The sequence below is a fragment of the Chanodichthys erythropterus genome, chromosome 19, assembly GCF_024489055.1.
Source record: "Chanodichthys erythropterus isolate Z2021 chromosome 19, ASM2448905v1, whole genome shotgun sequence".
Taxonomy (NCBI): domain Eukaryota; kingdom Metazoa; phylum Chordata; class Actinopteri; order Cypriniformes; family Xenocyprididae; genus Chanodichthys; species Chanodichthys erythropterus.
Genome location: NC_090239.1, coordinates 8931992 through 8955354, shown reverse-complemented (window position 1 = coordinate 8955354; position 23363 = coordinate 8931992). Strand labels below are relative to the sequence as shown.

The following is a 23363-nucleotide window of genomic DNA, read 5'->3' as shown; positions in this document are numbered from 1 at the left end:
ACATCACGTCTGTGTTTGTTTTATACCTTCATGTCATATGCAAGTGTGTACATCACCATTACCATGCAGCTTTTAATACGAATAGAGTAACATATTGTAAACATAACATATCACGAACCTATATAAATGTTGGTACAACCCTAAATTTTAAAGTGTCTAATCAACAGTGCTTCACACCTGTTTGCAGTTTGTTGCATGTGTCTGTGTTCTTGTCTTACATTTCTTGAGACTAATAATAGGTGCCATAGAGTCTTTCCCTTTACATGTTATTCCAGAGCATACCAGATGCATGTCATAACCACAAACATACCTGTTCCTTTGTCTGGTTGTTGTCTGAGTGAGTACTATGATTGATTTCCATGAGCGAGACAAAGAAGTGTGTGTGAGTGACAGGTTATCAAGTCTGTTCTGTAAGTATATGTTGAATGTCAGTGTTATTTAGGTGCCAGAGGCTTTGAAAGAGCCTGCAAGAGGGCATCGGCATGAAGTGGAAACTTTTATCCAATTTGGCCACAGGCAGAATGAGTCTGTTATGAATTTTTACCCATTCAGACATATGTGTGGGTTAGGGTGCGTGCATTTAAGCACGTGGGAGCCATAGCATCAGCCATGTGGACCCAACCGATTGCTGCATGCCTAAATAAATCTCTTAAGTGAGGTCTTAGCCCTTTGTTAATAATTGAAACAGACTTATTTCTGCATTTAGTATAATTGTATGCAATAAGGAAGGCAGTTCTGGAGATGGGAAGCTTCACTGATCGTCATGAAACCTTAAAATCAGTCACACAATCTCAGTGAAACATTTTTGCCCATCATAGTCAGCTTCAAGATGTTCCTGTCTTCATGTACTTGTTAGCATGTCTCTGAGATGGAATGGAGGGCTTTTAAAGGATGTTGCACAACAGTGGCCGCATTAATAATGTAAGACAAGGCGTAATGGGTAGCACAGTTCACATGCCTGAGGTGTGTGTGCACTTGTTGTCCCCCATGTTATATTATTGCTTATGGATGTCGACTCCAACAACCTAGATGATTAGTGCAGTTGACTAGTTTATGTATGTAGAACAAGTTTGTTTGTTTATTCGAATTTATATTATATATATTTATTTTGTATTTATTTTAATATTTTTATCTTTATATATTTTTGATTTTTTTTAAAATATATTTAACCTCTCAGAAAAGGTGTCCTTAAATGAAACAACACTGCATCGCCCACCATTAGTGTTGTGTTTTTAAGACACTGTGGCAAGTAAAAAAAAGAAAAGAAAAGAAAAAAAAAAATCTTGTGCGCTGCTCTGTTGCACAGTTTTTAAATGCAAAAAATACATCTTACACTGTAAGAAATGCAATCAGGGTCAGAAAAACTTAAAGGGTTAGTGGTAATAACGTTGCAGTCTATCGGAGGTCAAAAAATTCACATATTTCATCAAAAATATTTGTGTTCCGAAGATGAATGTAGGTCTTACGGGTGTGGAATGACATTAGGGTGAGTAATAAATGACAGAATTGACATTTTTGGGTGAACTAACCCTTTAAAACCAGCCCAGTTATACAGAATTTCCTTAAAAGGATGCTTAACTCAAAAATGAAAATTCTATCATTTTCTTGTTCACTTGCCATTTTTGGGCATGTGACTAAAAGCACAAATTTTCATATTTTGGTGAAATATCCTTTTAAGAGGTCGACTAGTCAGTCATGCAACCCACCCACTAGTTGATTTACAAAATATATATAATGATGTCAGGCTTAAATCCTATCAGTCTAGTTAGAAAATTGAATGAGCGGAAGTAATCAAAATCTATGAAATTCCTTTATATCACTGCAAGAGCTTTGTTACTCTTGATGGTGGATTTGATTAAGTGCCGTTATCTTCCTCTTCATAGCATCCTCAACTCTGAATAACTCGCGATCTCTCACTGTGAAGAGAGATGCACGTTGATTCTTCAATGCAGCACTTGTGCGTATCGCATCACCCACCGCCCGCAGTCAGCCCACGCACTGATGCAGGAACCCAGCCGGCCCAAGGAGAGAGAGGGAGCCATGAGCTAAAAATAGATGAAACACTTGCCTTAACAGGAGAAGTTCCGCTAGAGAGAGAATGAGAGAGCAACAGTAATGTGAATGCGGCCCGTGCTGTGGATTTAGAGTCCCAGAATGCCTCCTTGGTGATGTCAGTGTTTCCAAAAACAGCTTCCCCTGTCTGACTCTTCAATGCTGCACGAGTGTGTGGAATACTAAACAGCTTCCTGTTCCCCCTGCCCAAATATGGGTATCAGTCGTCATGGATGTGAGATACCAGCAGGTTGTTGTCTTCTCACATTTGTAGTTTTAGCTTTGGTAGTTTCCATCAAATTACCACCATTTATTCTGATAATTAGTCTAAATCCTGGATATTCTCGCTCGAGCACAAATGTTTGCAGAAAGGCAACGGTGTTCTCTGACTAAACATGATTAATTACGTCTGCAAGCATCTTGCTCTCGTTGTAGTCACAAAATAACTCTGGGGTGTTTGAATAATTAATGCTGGCAAATCCTGGTGCAAACTGAAATGCTCCAGCAACACATCCGGTCTCGTTTTTGATAAGCTATTTAAATAAATCCTTCAAAATATGCCTCACAGATCAGATTTCCTGTCCAAACATTGAGCATTTGTATGTTTAGCTTCTTTGCTACTGTGGCACACTACAATGAATGTTATTTTTCATGTCTGGAGAATGGCCCGAAGGCTAAATACCTCATTAAATGAATTTAGAGTGAAGATAAATTGGACACATCTTAAAACCATTAGCCTTTTCTACTGAATAAAGTAATAAAATAATTTTAGCCAGAGAAGAAGGAATAAAAGCACTTCTTTAAAACGTTTATGAGACTGATTTATATATATAACATTAAAAAAGAGTTTAAATTTAAATTTTTATTTAGTTATTTAAATTCTACACTACAGTTTGTGGTCAGTATTATTATTATTATTATTTTTTTTTTTAGAAAATGATTCAAAATATATATTATATTTTTCTTTTGCAGCAAGTCAATATATTACAATGATTTCCGAAGGATCATGTGACACTGAAGACTGCAGTATTGATGCTTAAAATTCAACTGTCATCACAGGAATAAATTACATTTTAAAATATATTAAAATAGAGTTATTTAAAATTGCAATATTACAGTATTTCACAATGTTACAGTATTTTTTACAGTATTTCTGATCAAATAAATGCAGCCTTGGTGAGCATATAAGACTTTTTTTCAAAAACATTAAAACCGACCCCAAACTTTTGAACAGCAGTGTACTGTATATTTATTTTTGATGTTTTTCGTATTTGTAACCTCGTTGCCTCATTAATTGGAGCACTGCGTATCACACATGTTTTTTGGTTAACCAGAATAGGTCAACATGTTCTTACCTGCAGAATATACAATAAAAAATGTATAGAATAGCATAAACTGAAAACAAATAAAAAGAAAATAAACATTCAACAACACATTTAAGAACCGTGGAAATATTTTTCTGTATAGATATACACAGCTGTCTCTCTCTCTCGGATCTCAAACCTTCAATTCCTGCTCACCACAGGAAGAGTTGAAATAGCACTTTATTATGTGATTGACTCTTGTCTGATGTTGGGAGCGCAGCAGCAGGTTGGCACAGACAAAGTTTCATTTTCACTCCAAGTAGGTGGGATTTGTAGTGTCATAGCATGGTTTGAGCTTTTCCTTACCACACTGAAAGCCATTGTCTCACCCTCTGGATATCTCTCCCTCCACACACAAACAAGCACACTTACAAAAAAAGGCAAATGGCTCAAACACCTCTGAGGAATGAATCACAGAGCTGATAATTGCTGCTACAGATGCCATTGCAAACAGAAGAGTCGCTTGGCAATGGATCCACTGCAGAGCACCTTTTTGGAGAACATTCTTTTTAAGAGCATTTCATCCTCTCACTGGTAGACAAATTAATGAGTTGTGCTTTAGAGAAGAATTTGCTCCTGAATATTAATGAATGTATGTTTTTTACCTACCTAGTTATGAGCTACCCACCTAGACCCATGTAGGAAGGCAGCACACTTGCCTTCTGAAATATATATTTTTTTTGCCAAAACGCATGTGCATTGCATCCCAGAATAAATTGTGGCAAGCCTCAAAATGAATAAATATTTGAAGAAGAAAAAAATATTTTACTCAAAATTTGGGTGTGCTTTGTATTTTAACACTCATTAGAGTATCTTTTTGTTAGCTTAAGCAACATTCTAATGCCTAACTCAATTGGAATTTGTTGTCTTCAGTGCACTACAGTTGCTGCCAATGTAGAGCATTCTAAATCATTTACTTATGAGGTTCCATTTTACTTAGAAGGTAGACGCTTGTGTAGATAATAGTAATGCAGCTCACTAGGTTAGGGAATAGAGATATTTCAAAATTAATAGCCTACTCATAAGCTATTGCTTCAAATTATTCATTATTTAGCCACCTGTAGGTCTAAATAAAGTTCAATAGTCATGGACAATGATAACAATACTATTTGATCAAATGAATTTGGCTGCCCAGCACATCCAACCCACAGCCCCCCTCCCTGAATCTGTTCTGCTGCAGAAATCAATCTCCATTATGACCTCATCAGCTGCTCTCTAATAGTTATGTGTACAGTCCTGTGCCACAAAGTAATGACCGCAAAATAATTATTAAGGCCTTGGGGCTTCAAACTAAATGAGGCATCAACGCATTTCATTTTGGGTCACTGAGTTTTACAGCTTCAGATATGACTGGATGGACGCATATGGATCAGTTTTACTGTTTTGTTTGTTCTGCATATAGATATATAGCCATATGTGTGAGCTTATTGGAAAGAAACTGTAGGTTTACATCATTTTTAATGATAAAAGTTCTATAGCAAGTGTTTTCCAGCATATTGGAGAATTCAGCAGGGGAGACTTTGGTCCAAAGGCACTAAAGTTTTTCTCATCTATCTGTATGCTGTATAATCCCCACAATATTGATGTTTATTACTTCTACCAAGGTCACAGAAAGCATGAAATAATTTGAGAACAACAAGAGATGGAGAGGGAGAATTGAGTTAGCTTAATAAGAGACAGGACAACAGAAGAATGGAAAAAGAAAAAGATGATGAGATTGTAGGTTTTCTAGCACTTTTTTCACTTGCTCTCTCTTTCTCTGATGAAAGTACATTATGAGTCTCATCTTCCCCTTGAAAGGTTAGGATGACCCAGTGAGACTCTACAGTGTCATGCTGCTGTTGTGCTGTGCCAACCATGCTATAAAAAGCCACTTTTCACAAGCAATCAAGTTTTTTGTGGAAGAAAAAAGAAATAGTAGGCACAAATTAAGAATTCATTCCCATAACTTTGTTTCCTTGTTTTAGTTAAATCATGGTCACATTGTACTAATTCGTTCCCTCGCTTTAGTTAAATTACAAGGAAACAAATTAAGTCATGGGAACCAGTAGCCTGGTAATACCAGACTCTGCTACTTCACTTTGCTTCGTAGACAGAGTCTGGAATGGCATAATAGAGAAGTGTTTTCTCTCTCGCTAGGGGGCACTTGTCTAAAGTTTAAAATAATTGGTTACCCGTAAGCCAATCTGATACGTTTAGTTATGACGTATATTATGCGCCTGTACAGCCGCATCGAAGCACAGACATCATGCATCGAACTCAACATCACCTCCATTTAAAATGTTTATCAAACACTCTTCTTGTTCTGGCTTCTGTTTGAAAAAGAGTTGAATGTTCTCCATAACAGAGCGAATTGCATCCCGTGTCTCGTTTCCCATTTCCAGGGTCGTTTCGGTTTTCGATTTATCTAACCTACAATGTAAAAGTCAGTGCTTAGCATCTACGTCACGGCTCTCAGCCCGCCCTCTGTTCATTGATTGGCCCGGCTGTTTCCAGACCGGTGGCAAACAGAAAGCTCTGACGCTGTATCAGACTGAGTACAGAAGCGAAATGAAATTGAGCGGAAGTAGGAAGTCTGACGTAGTCAGGCTAGGGAACCAGAGATGTTCACAAGTCTTTCATTTTGAGTCCGAGTCAAGTCTGGAGTCTTTTGTCTCGAGTCTGAGTTGAGTCTCATGTCATTAAAAAAAATAAAAATTGTGTTTTTTTTGTAATGAAGGTTCTAAGATGTAAGGGATAATGTACATCCAGCTTGTTACAATGCACAAAACAATCGCCCTGGCAACACGACCAGTAATTTTCAATACAGTCGCTAAGTGGACGCGTGATGGCGCCACTGTGTCATGGTTTGTTATACAGCAGCTTGTTATAAAGCGCAGTGATTTGACGACAGTCATTATCAGAAAATGTCAAACCTCAGAATGGTTAAGTCAATAGAAAACTGTACACATTCTGATTGCGATACGTTTAAATATGAGCTTTAAGTAATAAATGGATTAGCATCTCTCTCTCTCATGGACACACATTAAGAGAGAGAAGCTGCATATGCTAAGATTGATAAAATGTAGTTCTAGGTTTAAAGTTTAGAGGTTTTTTTTTGTTGTTGTTCATATTTTACCAGGCTGGTGATCCAAAGGAGCCATGCAGCGACACCACAGTATAATAGGTAGCTGTGTGAGTTAATGTGACTAACCTTTGTGGATGCAATGTCTCATAAAATTTGATGTTGTTCCGGTGTCTTTATTTGTTTTCCCACATTCTCTACATCTAGCCAATCTGACATGTTAATAAACCCAAATGTGAGAACATATGGCATGGTGGCTTCCGTCATGTTTCGTGAAACTCTTATGACATTTCGGAGTTTACGCGCAATACACAGACATACATAATCAAATTCTATGACAAAGGTCCGATCTGAGTCAAGTCTGAAGTCTATTAAAATGTGACTCAAGTCTGAGTCAGTTACTCGAGTGCCCATCTTTGGTGGGAACAAATTCTTAATTCGTGGCCATGATACAGTATCTTGTCCCCCCTCCCCCAGCATGTTATGTGCAGGGCTCCGTAGAAAAGTATAATTTTACGAAAATAAAAAGGGTTTGTGAAAGGCGTTTCATGTTGACTTTACTTGTGCACCGCAAATCAAAAATCATTCTCATTTTAAGCTCTTTATCTTTTTTGTATTTATTCCTTACTAAGTCCTCAGTGCTTTATTTAAAATCATTTACTGATAATTGATGTTTTCGTCAAACAAGCCAAAATGTTTTTAGTGGTTCATTTTTTTAGGGTGCTGACTAGATGCCCCAGTGTTTCTTTAGACTGTACCCTAATTGATTCGGCCCTTTAAGAGTGGACAACAATATGTTTAAGTCTTTCAAAGCTGCAGATGTTGTGATCCGTGCTGATTACTGGTAAGCGGCTTAGAGCCCTGCCGAGCACGGCTGAATTGCAGCAGAGAGATCGGGGATGGGAAGGATGAGGACGGGGAGTGGTGTCAGACCATTGTGCTGACTTAGACAGGAAATGAGAGTGTGTCGACCTACAGACGAGATTTGGACTGTGGACAACAGGGTGAGGCTAGGGCATGGTCAGCAGTAGAGGGTCTCCGGTACACATACACTTTTATACGGACCTGATAGATACCCATAGGAAAGAAAAATCACAGATTACATTTAATATCTCAGTTATCTTTCCTAGACAGCCTTGAGAAAAACACCTTAGTGTTCTCACGTGGACCAACAGCGGACCGATCTCGTCGCACAGCATCTGAAATGCTGTCATTCTGTAATGCCTGAGCAAAGTCTGTCGTTAAAGTGGCTCTGTATAATTCCCTCCCAGAAGCACCTCACACGTTTGTGTTCACAAACACCAGGCATCCAACATGACAGCGTTTATTGGGTTTCATCTGCACGCTCTGAGGTGCAAATAATTTATGTACGAAAATTGTTTTATACAGTCCATTTTTCATAGTGATATTTAGCGCCAGTTTATCAGGAAGTGGCGATTTTGTTCTATTCGACTCAATGGATGGAAACAGTGCTTTATTCGCAAATGTTTTATGCAATATTTATGCAATACACAACTTTAGATGTAAACATAATGGCTATTCTCCTTTGGTACCTTAGAAAGTGTCACATTCACGCCCTTTACTGCTAATCTTTTCGTCATTCTACCACAAACTGACTAAATTTGGATACAGCAAGATCAGCATATTTATATGTATTTGCATATCCACCCTTATTAATCTCTCAGTTTCGATGGACATTACTGGTTGGATAGCCTCTGCTGACCTTGAACTGAAACGACTGTATAAAACGGACTGTCCCTCTATTTCTCAGAAGGCAGGGCTTAAGAGGAAGGCTTGATTAGATATGTACTGCAGGCTGGTGCAGTTGTCCTGTGTCCGGCTTGACGGATTCAAAGACAGGCAGGGTCACGCTTTATGAAACGCACTGTGTGGCTCAGTAGCTCAGATTTATGAGGGATGTGCACGGATTGTATTGAAAGTATTTAATATCTAGTGATATGGAAAATAACAGGCAGCACAATTTGAGGTATCATTCATAGCACCAACAATGCGGGATAAGTTGCCTCCACATTTACACCCCTATACATGAAGACTTGCGTCCATTACCAGTTCAGGAGGTAGAGAGACATCATGCCCATTGGATGTCATGCGAGTGCATGAACGTGAACGTCTGTCATTGTTCTTTTACTGCTGAAAAGTTGTGTGTGTAAATGCCTTGTCTTTTCAAAATGTCCGCGGCTGATGCTGCCCTCTATGTTGCATACTGTGTGTGCGTTTTTAGTTATTTTATTTCATTATTTTATTAAGCCAGTTCAAACCTGGTTAGAGTTAACGCAGAGTCAGACAAGAGTATGTTGGATGGATGGAAGAAAGATGTCTCAGCACTCTACAATCATTTCTGTCCCTGTGAAAGTGTGCAGTGCTAATGTAATGAATGGAAGTTTTGTTTTAGGGCTGCTTTGACTAAGTAATATGATTTGAGATTACCTACAGTGATGCCACCAGCCACTTTGAGCCTTCAAAGACTTCAAAAACACTTGCATACTTTTATGGCCTTTGTGATTTAATGCTTTAATTTTTCACTGTGGTGTTCTGGATTGGATGTAGGAAACCCTGCTTTGAAATTGTGTCCATCAGACTAGGGCAGCCCTCTGGCCTGTGTTATTTATGCATTTAGCGTTTGGGGAGGTTTGTCTCATTCACTCTGGCTAGCTCTCACTCTTTCTCACTGTCTTAAGGTCTTCTGTACTTTTGTTCCTGCTCAAACTAGGTCTTTTGTTCCTTTTTTTTTTACAATGCATTGCCTAATCAGAAGAGGCAGCATGTAGGTATCCCGACACTGCACAACACAACACACACGCCTCAAATGGCTGCATGATTCACCTCTTCTCTCTTTATTTGTCCTGTTCTTTTGATTTTCTTCTTTTCTCTCTCTCTTGTACAACAGAATGATACATTGATTTGAGAAAATTGTGTGCTAACAACATCTTTTCTATCATTTTTTTTTTTTGTTCAGTCTTTTCATGTTTATTAAACATGCACTCGCAATATGCTTTTACTGTTTCCCATGAATAATTTTGTTTTATTTTGCTTGTTATGCATCGTCATGGAAAAATATATTTCAGTAATATTATTTTTTCAGTGTGTTTCATTTGTTTTTTTTTTATTAAACAATTTGGTTTAATATTTTGTGGTGTTTTTTGTTTGAGTTATCGTGTTTATCAGATTCTTTCTTGCACCTATAGCTTGACTGTCGGCAGGGCCGGCGCCAAGGGGGGACATTCGCAGGCCATGCCCCCTCCCCCTCCTCCCCGCTGAACTCAAGTAAATTTGAAAGCAAAAGCGAAAAGCGAGCACGCATTGGAAGGCAATTACAAATGTGTGATTTCGCCTGCCGCTACCCCCTCCACAGAAATATAAATGCCCCCCCAGATTTATGTGCCCTGGCGCCGGCTCTGACTGTCGGCTCACCTTGTTCATAATTTTTCTCTCTACCTCCTTTTTCTCTTCCCTGCACCCTTGTCTAACTGCATGGTTTCTGATATCAAGTGCAAAAGCATTATAATGACAATTTCATCTATTTCCTCTGCCTATCTTTCCCTCCCTTTCTCTCTCTCTCTCTCAAGGGGATGTGCTGTTTCAGATGGCAGAGGTTCACAGACAGATTCAAATGCAGCTAGAGGACATGGTGAGTATCATTAATGTGATGAAGATCGTATTGCCTCATAGGCTCACATTTTCTCATTACATTTTCTCGCAACATGGCTGAGACAATCAGGTTGTATCTAAGAGGCCCCATTAGCCTCAAGGGTAGGGAAATGGAAGGGAGTGGCGTCTCAAAATGTCACATCGACTCAGACACTTCCGTATATACATGGAGGACAATAGTCCATGGTCGCATGCGTAAACACACTAACTTAGACAGAACACAGACTTTCCTGTGCTGTGTGACACAGCTGCAGATGTTAAACAAACCATATCTGAGTCCTTCTGAACATGATAACAGGGCAGAAAAAGGAGTAAACGTCTGTAGCAAGAGTTATTGATAGGATATCAGTTTTGGTTCTGTAAGGCTATTTTGTCTAGTGTTAATGACTGAGTTTGGTGTGTGAAATGTGTAATTAAATGCAGAATCCTTGTTTGTCAAATGAGAGGAATATTGCTGGTTTGTTGTAATGTAGAGTGAGCGTGTATATAATATAAACTGTGTTTGTCCAATGTAAATTTCAGCTGAAATCTTTCCACAATGAACTACTCACAGAACTGGAGAAAAAAGTGGAATTGGATGTTCGCTACTTAAACGTAAGTATATATGCATACACAAAAACGTACTTATGGTACGGTAACATTAAGCAAATGTTTCCCAAATTTTGTGGGCAAAAAAGATGACGCAAAAGTCACTTTTAATCTAAACAGATTTCTGTTGGCCAATGTGAGCAACTTGAACCAGTTGTGAAATCTGTGTTTAACTTTCACCTTCACATGAAATTCCTAAACACAATAATTGGATTTCACTCACAAAAATTTGCAGAACAAATATATTTCATCAAAATATTTATGCTTTATTGAAAATATGACACATGCCATATGCCTAATTCAGAAATTTAGCTAGGAAAAAATGAATATTTATGACATTTGATACTCATGATAAAAGAGTGCCTTAAACTCTCTTTTTATATCATTTTTGCAAGTTGAATTTCATAAAGGCACATCATGTTCACTTTTTTCCAAATTCATAACTTGTATTTGAGATCCTCTTTCTAACTCAGTCAAGCTAAGCGCTGTCTTTCTGTCTCGTTTCTTTATTTAATAGTTTTAAAACACTAGTCTCTTCCAATAGCATAACTAGATTCATTCTCCATTTTACCTAATTGGCCTTATCCACCCCCCAATAACATCTCGTTTAAAAGCAATAACTGAGTTTTCTGCATGTATTAAAAGCGAGAATATTACCAACATTAAGACAAACATCTTCTAAAAGGCTTGTCTTCTCGCCTGTATGAGGAAAAGTAATTTTTTTTGTACTTGAGAGAAATCTGTTTATATGTATGAAAGATCAGCAGAGCATCTGAAACGAGGCTTTCAGCAACACGGATTGAGAAGTTTTCTAACAGGCTTGTTTGTAAATGCATTAGACTGACCCTCAGCTTCTTGGCAAGAAATCAAAGGCCCATTTATTCGGTCACTCATTTCCAGAATTGACAGAAATAATTAACTATGCTCCCATGCTCTTCTCTTCCACACATAGCAAGGATGAAAAATAAAACTGCATTAGGCTCAGTCAAATGTAGCAGAAGGCTTTGGCAGTGAAAACTGGGGGAAACAAAGAAGCTCGGTCTGAAACACAATGAATCCATGAAGCAGCGAGCTCTGGGAAGACACTTTGAGGACAATAAAAGACCTTATTGGGCTGACTCAGCCAAGTTCCCATTAGTAAAGCGACCTTCAGGTCTTTTCGATTCTGGTTTCAGTTCAGTTAAGCATTGTTAAAAAACAATTGACTCACTATGGGCATGCTAAACATTTATTTTAAGCTTTAAACCTCAGGATGTCCTGAGAATAAAGTTATCAAGAATACTACGAAAGAGCCCCATCTCATTCCATTCTAGTTGGCATTCATCCACTTGAGGTCTTTCTGGAATGGATGCTTGATATAGATATTTGAAAAGCGACCATTAATTTCCTCGTCTTGTCCATTTGGATATTCTTAGCTGCTGATTGTGATGAGAGCTGTGTTATTTCGTCTGGCAGGCAGCTCTGAAGAAATATCAGATGGAACACAAAAGTAAAGGAGAGAGTCTGGAGAAGTGCCAGGCCGAACTGAAGAAACTACGCAGGAAGAGTCAGGGCAGCAAGAACCCCACCAAATATGGAGACAAGGAGATGCAGGTGAGTCAGCTCTGCTCTTCAAATTTCAACAACGATAATTACTTTTAAGTAGTTACATTTTGGTGGAATAATTACGCCCAAGAATGAATATTCTATCAACATTCACCCTCATGTCATTCCAAACCCATATGATCTTCTTTTTTGTAACAAAAATGGAGATGTTTTGAAGAATGTTTTTCCAAAGTAAGTCCCCATTTATTATAATTGCATGGATAAGAGTTTCCAGTACATTCTTCATGTTTTCTCCTTTTGGTTTCATGGAAGAAAGTTATACAGATTTGGAACAACATGAGTAAATGAGAAGAAAATTTATTTTTTGATTAATTATTTCTTTAAAATGTCCCTCAATTACAGAAATCAATAAATCAATTCAAGTCTGAAATAATTAATGTCCCCTCTCTCTGAGTTTGGCAGTAGATTGGAATATTCCAGAATTTAGGCATTGAATTTGTTTCTGATGTGTGTGCAATCCGTGATATCCAGCTGGGATGGAATATCGTGGGAATTCTATAAATCCCTCTATAAATAATCTTCATAAATCGACCTCTTTCTCTCTTCAAAGTTTGAATATACAACTTTAAACACACTTGAGAGGATATAAGAATTTAAACATGCTCATGATCACGTTTTTACATTGGCAATTTATTCTATTTTTTCCAACATATTTTTGTTTTGTTACAATTATAATATATTTATTATAAATATTTGTCAGTTGCTTTGAAATATTCATTAAAAATAACCATGTCGGCGGCGAATTTTGCACAGTTATTTTTTCAGAATGTATTAAAATCTTAACAAGGCTGTTTTTTTTTCACACGTTTTGGATCCACAGGGTTTATAAATGTTATCATTATTTTCTTTAATAAATAAAGGTGTATTTTTCCTTTTTTGATATGTTGTTGCTCTTTCCATGCTTCTGCTTTGCACTGAATCAGACAATAAGCTGTGAAAACAGAAAAAAATAGTCAGTTTTAGTCTCGTTGGCTCTTTAGGTGTTAAAGAAAATCCCACTCCGTTTGGCTGAAGTCCTTCCATACAATATTGTACTAGTTTTGTGTGGGTTTCATTGTGTGTGGAGTCCTTGTGCTTTTGTTCACCGAGGCCTCGTTGTACGGGGGTTGAATTGTCGGGGACGCTGTTTGTTTTGAACGTACGCCTCTCACTACCGTCGTCACCAGGTGCGAGGTCAGGGGGAAGTGGGAGTGTTATGTTGTAGACTGACCTGGGATCAGTTCATGCCATTAGCTGTAGGTGTGCTCCTCATAGAGGTGTGGGAACACGCTGTTGTGTAAAATGCTGTGGGCTCTGTTTGCTTGTTAAACACTCTCCACAGGTGTGTATAAGATAAAACACAGAAAGAAGGAAGATGAGTGGGTTGTTTAAGTGAAAACAATGAAAGCAACTTCCTGAGTCTAACAAAAGCTGTAGGAAGATCATAGTAAACCAAATAGGTGATTTGTTTTTCTATAACAGGGTTGAGCAACATTCATAATTTAATAATTAGTTTCCTTTGAGTGTTTATGAGTGTAAAATTGAAATAAATTGGCAACACCCAACATAAAATTGAATCCAAATTTAAAATAGAATGACAGGAATATATATAATACATTTGTGTAGAAAAATGCAGTATTTATTATTGAAATGTACATTTTGTTATCGGATATCAGTTATCGGAATTTATTTTTGGGCCATCCATAGACCTCAACAGATACAGTGCCAAGCAGAAACAGAGGCTCTACATATTTTCTTGACCAGTGATCAAAGGCCAAAAGTTTGATGTGTATGCAGCTCTGAAGTGAGAAGTGCATTTAGAAAACAGATGGAAATCACATTCTGATTGTTAGTTTAGCTTGTGCCTCACAGCTCTGAGTGGCAGAGGGCTTCAGGGGAGGGGAAAAATCGATATTTGGAGTTGTAAGTCAAAACGTCTCTGGCCTTGGTCCATAAACCAGACGCTTCCCAGGATTTTTTTTTTCCTTTTTTGCAGTTTACTATTTGTGAAAGCTGAGATTTACCCCTGAGAAAACACTGTGTGTGTGTAAACCCTTCCCATGGTTCCCTACATGTGGCAGCTCTCTCGTGATATTTCTTAAATGTCCAATGAATATGATATTTTTTTCTGTAATAGCTTTTGTCAATTATTTAGAGGTGTGTGTGTGTGTTCATTCTACTTAGCAGCTCAGTATGAACCATAGATGAATTTTACATGTGGGGCTCATGGTCCCTGCTGTGCGTCATGCTGTGGAGAGTCTGGCTTCAGTGCTGCAAAACACACTACACCAAGCTGTAGTGAATATCTTTCAAACACTTGATGACATGAACTTACAGTGGTACCATATTGGCAATTTGCTGATATTAGTTTTTTTTTTATAAATATAATTATTCATATATTGACCAGTGTTGGATATTTAATTGTGCATGCTTATTGCCCCTATTTTTCATTTAGATTAAGTGAGCATTAGATGACAGAAAATGTAAAAGTTAATCTTTACAAATACCAATTATTTTTAAAATGTAATCTTTGTAATCTCAAATCAATATCCATTTTCAAACGCTACATTATAATATTGTGATGCGTCAATTCACATGTATTTTTTTAGTTATTTATTTAGACAAAATCTAATTTTAATATTCCATTATTATGCCAATAATCTCTATTTGCCCCAAAAATGTTAATATATATTTGTCTATCACTAGTTAATATTTTCAGGAATAAAATCAGCTGTTGTAATTGTAATTTTAAGTTTGTAATTTTTCACACTAGTTAAAACATAATAGAATGTTTTGTTTTATATAAGAAAAAATGCTGTTTCAATTTCCTCTCTGATTACTAGAGAGAAACGCAGGTCTATTCCAGTTCCCCCGCAGAACTGGTGCCAATATTAATACCGTGACTAATCTAATGCACTCATTTCTCTCTTTTTGTTTCCTTGAGGAATCATATTAATGCACTGCAAACGTATCCTGCATTCATATTCAGTACGTGTTAAAACGAGGCCACACGGAGGGCAGGCAGATTGATTTGAACTGCAGTGTCACTTATGATTTCAGGATGCAGTAGTGTAGGATATAGACCCACATTACACCATCTTTGTGCATATTTGTGTGTACATTTCTATTCCCCTTGGGTACCAAACTAAAGGCACATAGTGCAGTATTATTCATCTGAATATGATTTCTGAACCCATTTACCCCGACCCCACCGCAATGAGACATATACTGCCCAGCATACAAACACACCATGACAGTGCAGTAGTACAGTACCTGTGTAAACCTGTTGAATGCAGTGTTTTTATCCTGACAGCTATTTAAAAAGTGTTTACTGTTGCTTAGTAGAGAACTATCACGTCAGCTACTTCACAAGTAAGTCTTAACATCATGCTGATCACACTGCCTGTCTATTACCTGAATCACTATAGGACATTGTAAATATACTGTAGATGTTGAATTTTTTGCCATTCTCCTGTACTTTTAATGTCTGATGGTGAAAATATAGTAAACATATTTTGGTTGTTTTAAATAAATCATGGGTGAACATATTGCCTCAGGCTGTATTGCAGTAAAAATCTATCAAAGCTGACATAAAAAAAACACTACATTTTACTTAATCAATAGATAAATTAAAGCAAATTACTGCCAGCATTTGCTACTGAAACCCTTTTGTGTGTAGAACTAACTAGAACTAACACCTTTGCCTGGTGACAGCATATTTTTGTTCTCTTATGTTGCAACGGCCTTGCGCTGTTTCTACCTCTACAGTTGTGTAAGTGTACTTGCTGCACCTCAAGGTTTAATCTTAGCCTGTGACTTGTACATGAACTGTACATGTAAATGTACTCTTCGTGACTCAGACAGCTGAAAGAACATTTAATAGGAGCAGAAAAGGGGTCTTGACCATGGGTCATTAAATACAAAGAAGATCCTGCAGTATAGTGCTGTCATTATCCAGACAGAAAAAGACATACGTCATATCTGATCCATTAGCGCAAACACATGCAGTCTACATGCAGATGTGGACTACGACAATCATCTTAAATTACTGTTGCCCACATATACAGCTATGTTAGTAGCTTATGTACCATTCAAAGGTTTGGGGTTGGTAAGATTTTTTTAAAAAAGTTTTACAATTTAATTTATTCATGTGATTGCAAAGCTAAATATTCAGCAGCCATTACACCAGCCTGAACCTTCAGAAATCATACTTATTTGATGCTCAAGAAACATTATCAATGTTGACAACAGTTGTGCTGCTTAATATATTTGTGGAAAGCGAGACATTTTTTAAGGATTCTTAAAGATTCATTCTATGTCCAAAAGAACATTTATTTAAAATAAAAATCTCGAGTGTAAATGTCAATGAACACGTAGACCAGGCGCTCGACACAAACACACGCGACAAAAGTGTACAATGAGTGAATGAACACTCAAACTGTGACCTCACAACAAGAGACAAAACATGGAGCATGAGTGTGTCCGAACCCCAACACTGAACTGCCAAAGTGCCGGGATCCGAACAACATGCTTCGCGCATACAACATCACATGCGGACATGAGCATACGGCTTGAGCAAACTCGAAACCGCACACCCACACAAAGACAAGATGGTCGGAGTGTCAGGACTCTGTCACCAAATTAAGAATAAACCAGACCAAAGTAACAGAACCCTGACAGTATATGCTAGTTTGTCTACAAAAAAAAATGAATTTTGAGTTTCTCTTTAAAGGTTTTTACACTTGAATCCCAAAAGGGAGGGAAATGCCTTAAAAAATTTTGCCAAGTATGTTGTTTCTATTTTGGTAAAATCCTGGAAAGAGCAGAGAATATTTGAGGAGAAGTGTAACCACCATGCTTTGCCCTCAGCATTTTCTTTTCAGTCACCTAGAATATTTTGCTGAGTAATTCCCACTTCACTTTAAATAAAGTTATGTCAGAAGAAAAAGTCTTTCAAGCTTGATAAAGTGATGTGACTGACACTTTAAGTTGATGCTGTGTGCAGAAATATTCTGCGCTCAGCTGTTTTTGTGTGCTGAGCATATTACCTGTCAACGGTGTGACCAAACTCCCACTCATGATCAGAGAGAATCCTGGAAATGGTACATTTACATCGTGTGTTTTAGCCTTCAGGCTGATTACATGTACACTAGCTTGACAACTCAGTACCTGCTTTTATGTTTGACACTATAACATCTGTTTCTCAGTCAAAGCTGATGTGTTTTTTTTAGTGTCTCTCTTTAGCATTTATGTTTTTTCCTCTTTTGCCTCTCACTTTCTTTCCCACATGAGTTTAATGCACATCTATCTGATGTGCATTTGAAGAGTATCATAGTAACTAAACCTACAAAACTGTTTTGGTGCTGGTTGGATGTGTACCAAATGAGTTTTAAACTCTGGATGAGGCATTGCTTTATTCATTTCAGTTGTGCAAGTCACTAAACTCATGACATGTCAAAGATTGAGAGTCTGGGTGAACATATTGTACTCATATTGTATTCATACATCACTATGAATCCATGACATGATTTCACAAGATGCAATGACCTTTTCTAACTTTAGACTAATAATAGACTTGCAAACAGTGATTCCAGCCATTTTCATTAACACTTGGTGGGAAGGAATCAGCATAACTCACTGTGATATCACGATGCCTACACAGGTTGAGGAACCTCATGAAAGGTGTCATCTGTGTGTGTGTTTGTGTGTGTGTGTGTGTGTGTGTGCTTGGATCACATCCAGTTCCTGCAAGGCATATGTCCTTGTTAGATGATGTTTTGGCTGTAGTGTGATCTCTACCGATCAGCCTTGGTCATTTCTATGTTATTATACTGGACTCTTAGGTTAATGTTATGATTATTTTATGTAACCATTGCTAAAATATATTTTATTTTATTGAATGCTTAAGAATGAACATGATCTTCTTTGCTACTTGGATTCAATCGGCCGGCTGAATAAGCCCTCACCAGCTTTGTGTGCTATGGACCATTGAGCTTTAGCATTAACAGCAAGCCTACATGGTTGTCATTTGAAATATGTGGTTTCTCCTAGCATGCCGTTCATTACATCAGTCTGAGTCAAACTTGGGCATTGTTTGCCTTTTTTTTTTTTTTGTCTGCTTCATGCCACCTTACCTGTCCCCCAGTACGTCGAGACCATCAGCAGCAAACAAAATGAGCTGGATAACTACATCGCTGAGAGCTACAAGAACGCCCTGTCTGAAGAGAGACGGAGGTATTGCTTCCTTGTTGACCGTCAATGTGCAGTGGCCAAATCGAGCACCACCTACCACAACAAGGTGAGAATCCATATCATGCTGAAGAAAATTTGGGTTGCAGAAACACTGAAATTCAATTTAAGTAAAAACAATTGTACTATGCATGCATTTTAGCCATTATTTGCACATTATAATGTTAAAGACAACATTAAATGCAATTTACAACACATTAAGCTTCCGCAATGTGACATATTTTCAGTGAAGCTGAATAATTTGTAAGACTAATTTGATTTGATCCATATTTGGTTGAATCATTTATTTAGTTAAACTAATATTATTACTTAATATTATTGATAAAGCCTCATTTATGGCAACTTGGCCTTGGTTACATTAGCAGTTATGAAAATTATTCCATTTGATCAAATATTCTGGAAAAACTTTACATAACAAAAAACATTTACGAACGTATGTATGTTCAATTTTGATTTCATGTTGTCTTTAACCTTTCAGTCATGTAATGTCAACATTAAAGTAGATCATATATACTATAAATTAAGTATCCATTTTGCCAAGTAAATTATATACTTGGACAACTCCACGCATTTTGTGTTCAGTTGTTTCTGCTCCCAAGTCTCATTTATTCAGTCATTCATTGCATTTCATTGCTGATCATTCCACCATGCTTGCTAGAGAATGTGCTTGAATGTATATTGGGGAAAGTTCTTAATTTGGGTCACTAATGCCAGTACTGTTAAATTGTGTTTACAATTCAATATGATTTATAATCAAGACTACATTTGATTGCTTATCAATCATATCGAGATTTAATCAAGGTGGTGCCACCCACATCAAACACAATTACGCCGTGAAGGATGATTATTTTTTTTAGGACATTACATTCACACTGATCAAAAATAGAGTAGAGAATGAGTGATATCTGGTGGATTCACCAGCATGCAGAAGAACACCAGTCATTCCCGCGTAAGCGAGCTTCACTCCTCTACTGTGACGCCCACGCTTCAGAGTTGGTGATAGACAGAGCGTTGGGAGCAACGATGGCAAGAGAAGAAGAAGAAAAAGGGAGGGCCAGGCAGAGAGTGGCCCACTTTTACAAGAACAAACTGTTCAGATGATAATCACTGTTTTCATGGATGTGTAGGAAGACTCTTTCTCTGCAGGCAAATGGAGAAATATGTAAAACAAAGAGACATTACTTCACAGGGTAAAATTGTATTGGAGTCTATTCAGCATAATGCTGGCCATATCTCACCTTCTTTATGAACTACTTTTGTGAGAACAGTAAGAACAAAGTGATGTAAACTAAACTGACCATCTGCCAGAGTTCGTCATGGTCGAATCTTAACACTGTCGCCCACGCCAGTCACGCAATAGCAACGGTACTTGATACTTACTCACTCGTCTGCAACTGAGGGCAGAAGGAACAAAGAGAGTATAAAGAGTCTCTCTCACACTCAGATGAGAAGAGATTTTACCACTGGGAAGAAAATTGAAAAGAGATCTCTTAAACATGTAATAAAATCTTTACATTTGAAGGATTCTAATTTCTTGGTAACTAATGGGTAGTTAGTAGTGGTCTCTGAATTGCGGTTGTGTGAAAAGGCAGCAAGATTTAACATATTCTTTTATCCAAAGTGACTTACAGTATACTTATTGCAGGGTTAGTCCCTTTGGAGCAACTTGGAATCAAGTGCCTTACTCTTTGAGGGGTTTGAGCTTTATAGCCAATACGCCACATGGTGATCAATAACCAGAGTTCACCCAAAAATTAAAATGACATTGTCCCTCCAAACCTGTATGACCTGTATTTATTTATTTATTTTTACAATGGAGCACAAAAGGAGATGTTTTGCAGAATAATTTATAATTTTTTTATATGTATTTCAAGTCTTCTAAGGCCTTACAATACATTTGTATGAAGAAGAGGCTGGAAGTTAAATGGTTCTCATACAGCAAGACTTTACGGAAATAATAGTTCAGGATATTATTATTAGTCTGCATTTGTGTTCCACTAAAGAAGGTAAGTCATGTAGGTTTGGAACGGCATGTGAGTAAGTGTGTGTAAGTGATGACCGAAATTTCATTTTTAGGTGAACTAGCCCTTTTAAAACATATTGAAACCTCAAACACTTCAACTTGGCAATAGTTTAATGATCTGTGACTCCTGAATCTTTTGACTATATACAATATGTCATGCCACTCTATCTGTCATGCCAACACAAATTTTAAAAATGATGTGCATGGGTAAATTGACTTCTGGTAAGTTCTGCCAATTGTTTCCAGTGCAATGAAACCATTGCTAGTGTTTTGGCTTTCATGGACCCAATGAGGTCGTGACAGAGTCTGCAGGTGCTGGGCAGGCAGGCGGGTGATAATTGCTTTGGGTGGGGTGGTATGAGGTTGTGACTTAGAAAAGGGCCAAGGGGGATCAGTAAATGCGATACTGACCTGTGCTGGCCCAACAGAGACTGCAGAGGTATTATGAGCACAGAGTGAAGGAGAATAAGAACAAAGATTAAATGAAAGGTTCATGTTAAAAGGCTATAAAAGCTGGATTCAAGGACATTTTTTTAAAGTAAGTAGCGATTTAGAAGACCTTTCACCTAGTGCAATGTGTAGTATATTTATCACACTTATGTTAAAGGGATAGTTCACCCAAAAATCTAGCCTTAGCGTCAGTTCTGGCTGGTCACGTCACTCAAGCTTGTTAGTAAATGGGGGGCGTGATTTTGAATCCTCAAAAAATGCATGCATCCATCATAAAAATAATCCATACGGCTCTAGGGTGTTAATAGAGGACTTCTGAAGTGAAGTTATACATATTTAAAACTTTATTAGCTATAATAACTAGCTTCTGGCAGATGCACGCATCGATTTGCGGCGGAAGATGACGAATGCGGAAGCACAGACGATAGAGCAAAACAAAATGGAGCCCATAAATGTATTAGACATATTGAGCAGAGCAATCACTTAAATAAAAGTATATACAATTGAAAAATGAAATTAGTATTTAAGTACAATTATTTGGCCCGAACTAGTACAACTTTTTATGATCATCAAACCAAAATTTATACTGGTTTGAAACGACATGAGGGTGAATAAATAACAACAATTTTCATTTTTGGGTGAACTATCCCTTTAAATAAAAATCACATCAAATTGTTGATTAGCTCTTCATTTGACACATCTTTCTCAAATGTGGGTCTTCAGAGTTTTAAATAAGCATCCATGCACTGCTCAAGCAGATGATCTGAATTATAGAAAAGAGTCCAAAGATAAAATTGCACATCTTGTGCTCTACATTCAGAGGTCTCTAGGCGTTCCCCATCTCTCTCTTTTACATCTACTGGTCGTAGCGCTCAGCCAGGCTCACTGCCTGTGCACAGGGCAGAGTAATGAGGCTATTTCAGGCTTCAACCTACAGGGAGGGGAGGTTGTCAGGATAGAGAGGGATGTCTTAGAGCTTCAGAGGAACGGGAGGTGAGGAGGGATCACTTTATCACACTTTATCGTATTCCCTCTCTCTATCAGTCCATCAGTTGAAGAGCTCACCCCTGAAACCTCAGCTGTGCACGAACTGAAGTTTATTTTCACATAGAGAGCCTGTTTTTGGTCTGTTATCCATGATTTACCCTCATGGGTTTTCTGGACTAATCTAAATTGTTCTCTCGCAGGTGTGTAAAGCTTGTGTCACTCATGCTGGGTGCTAATACTTGTTTATTTGTTTTTTAGGGCAGAGACTTGCTAACGCAGAAGATCCCATTGTGGCAACAAGCATGTGCCGACCCCAATAAACTCCCAGAGCGGGCGATGCTTCTGGCCCAGCAGATGGGCTCAGGAGCAGCGGGGACGCTGGGACACCACACCTCTAAATCTAACCTGATCATCTCAGACCCCATCCCTGGGGCCAAGCCGCTTCCTGTGCCACCTGAGCTGGCAGCTCTCATGGGGAGCCAACAGTCGGTGAGTTAGAAACCCAGTTTGACAAAAAAACAACAACAATGTGAGCCAGAAAATAAAAAAAGTCTCAACTGCAGCTAGAGAATTTGTAAATGGTTGCATTAATGATGTGTATAATTAAGTCCTGAGGGTGTTTGGGGGTGTGAGAACCACTCACGGCCAAATGAAAGAGAAAGATGGATATAAAGTCATTAAAATGCTGTTTGATAATGACCACGATGCTGTGAAAAGAATAATCTGAAACCTGCTGGCGCTTACAACTTTTAGTTTACAGTTTATTTTCACAGAGGCACATCTGGTGCAAGGAGTTACTGTATAGTGGAAGTAAAGTGTTTGTTTGTACACATATAAACTAGGTGTCTTAATTATTCCTTACAGAGGATGATGGGAGCAGATAGTTTGCCCATTGTGAATGGCTCAGGGGTCCATGGAGGAGAAGATTACCAACACTGGATGGATACCAGAGCAGCACACGAGAAATCGTCCCTGCAGTCTCACAGACACAGTGGAGAGACCTTCTCCAATACCCTACCTGTCCGCAAGGTTGCTCCTGTAAAGCCCAAAAACACTCTGGGTAAGTTCAGGAACTTCATTTCAGCAATGCAACAAGCAAAACATCTCCCATTGCATCTAACTCTCTGCACTCTCAGAAAAAAGGGTACAAAAGCTGTCACTGGGGTGGTATCTTTTCAAAAGGTACACTTTTGTACCTCATTTACCCCTGAAGGGTGCATATTAGTACCTTAAAGGAACATAATATTACCTAAAGTGTACATATTAGTAACTAAACGGTACATACTAGTACATTTTCAAAGGGTACTGGTCCAGAATTTGTACCTTTTTTTTG

The 23363-nt window shown here is 38.0% G+C and overlaps 1 protein-coding gene across 5 annotated transcripts in view; it reads left to right on the top strand.

The window, feature by feature from the left end:
* The window catches only part of baiap2b (BAR/IMD domain containing adaptor protein 2b), a 55018-nt gene that overhangs the window by 20784 nt on the left and 10871 nt on the right, over window positions 1-23363 (top strand). For all 5 annotated transcript variants that reach the window (XM_067368715.1, XM_067368712.1, XM_067368714.1 and 2 more), the window contains 6 exons: window positions 10068-10129; window positions 10672-10743; window positions 12193-12330; window positions 18467-18619; window positions 22289-22519; window positions 22895-23090. In XM_067368715.1, coding sequence (XP_067224816.1) covers window positions 10068-10129; window positions 10672-10743; window positions 12193-12330; window positions 18467-18619; window positions 22289-22519; window positions 22895-23090 — 852 coding nt within the window. The remainder of the gene's footprint in view (window positions 1-10067; window positions 10130-10671; window positions 10744-12192; window positions 12331-18466; window positions 18620-22288; window positions 22520-22894; window positions 23091-23363) is intronic.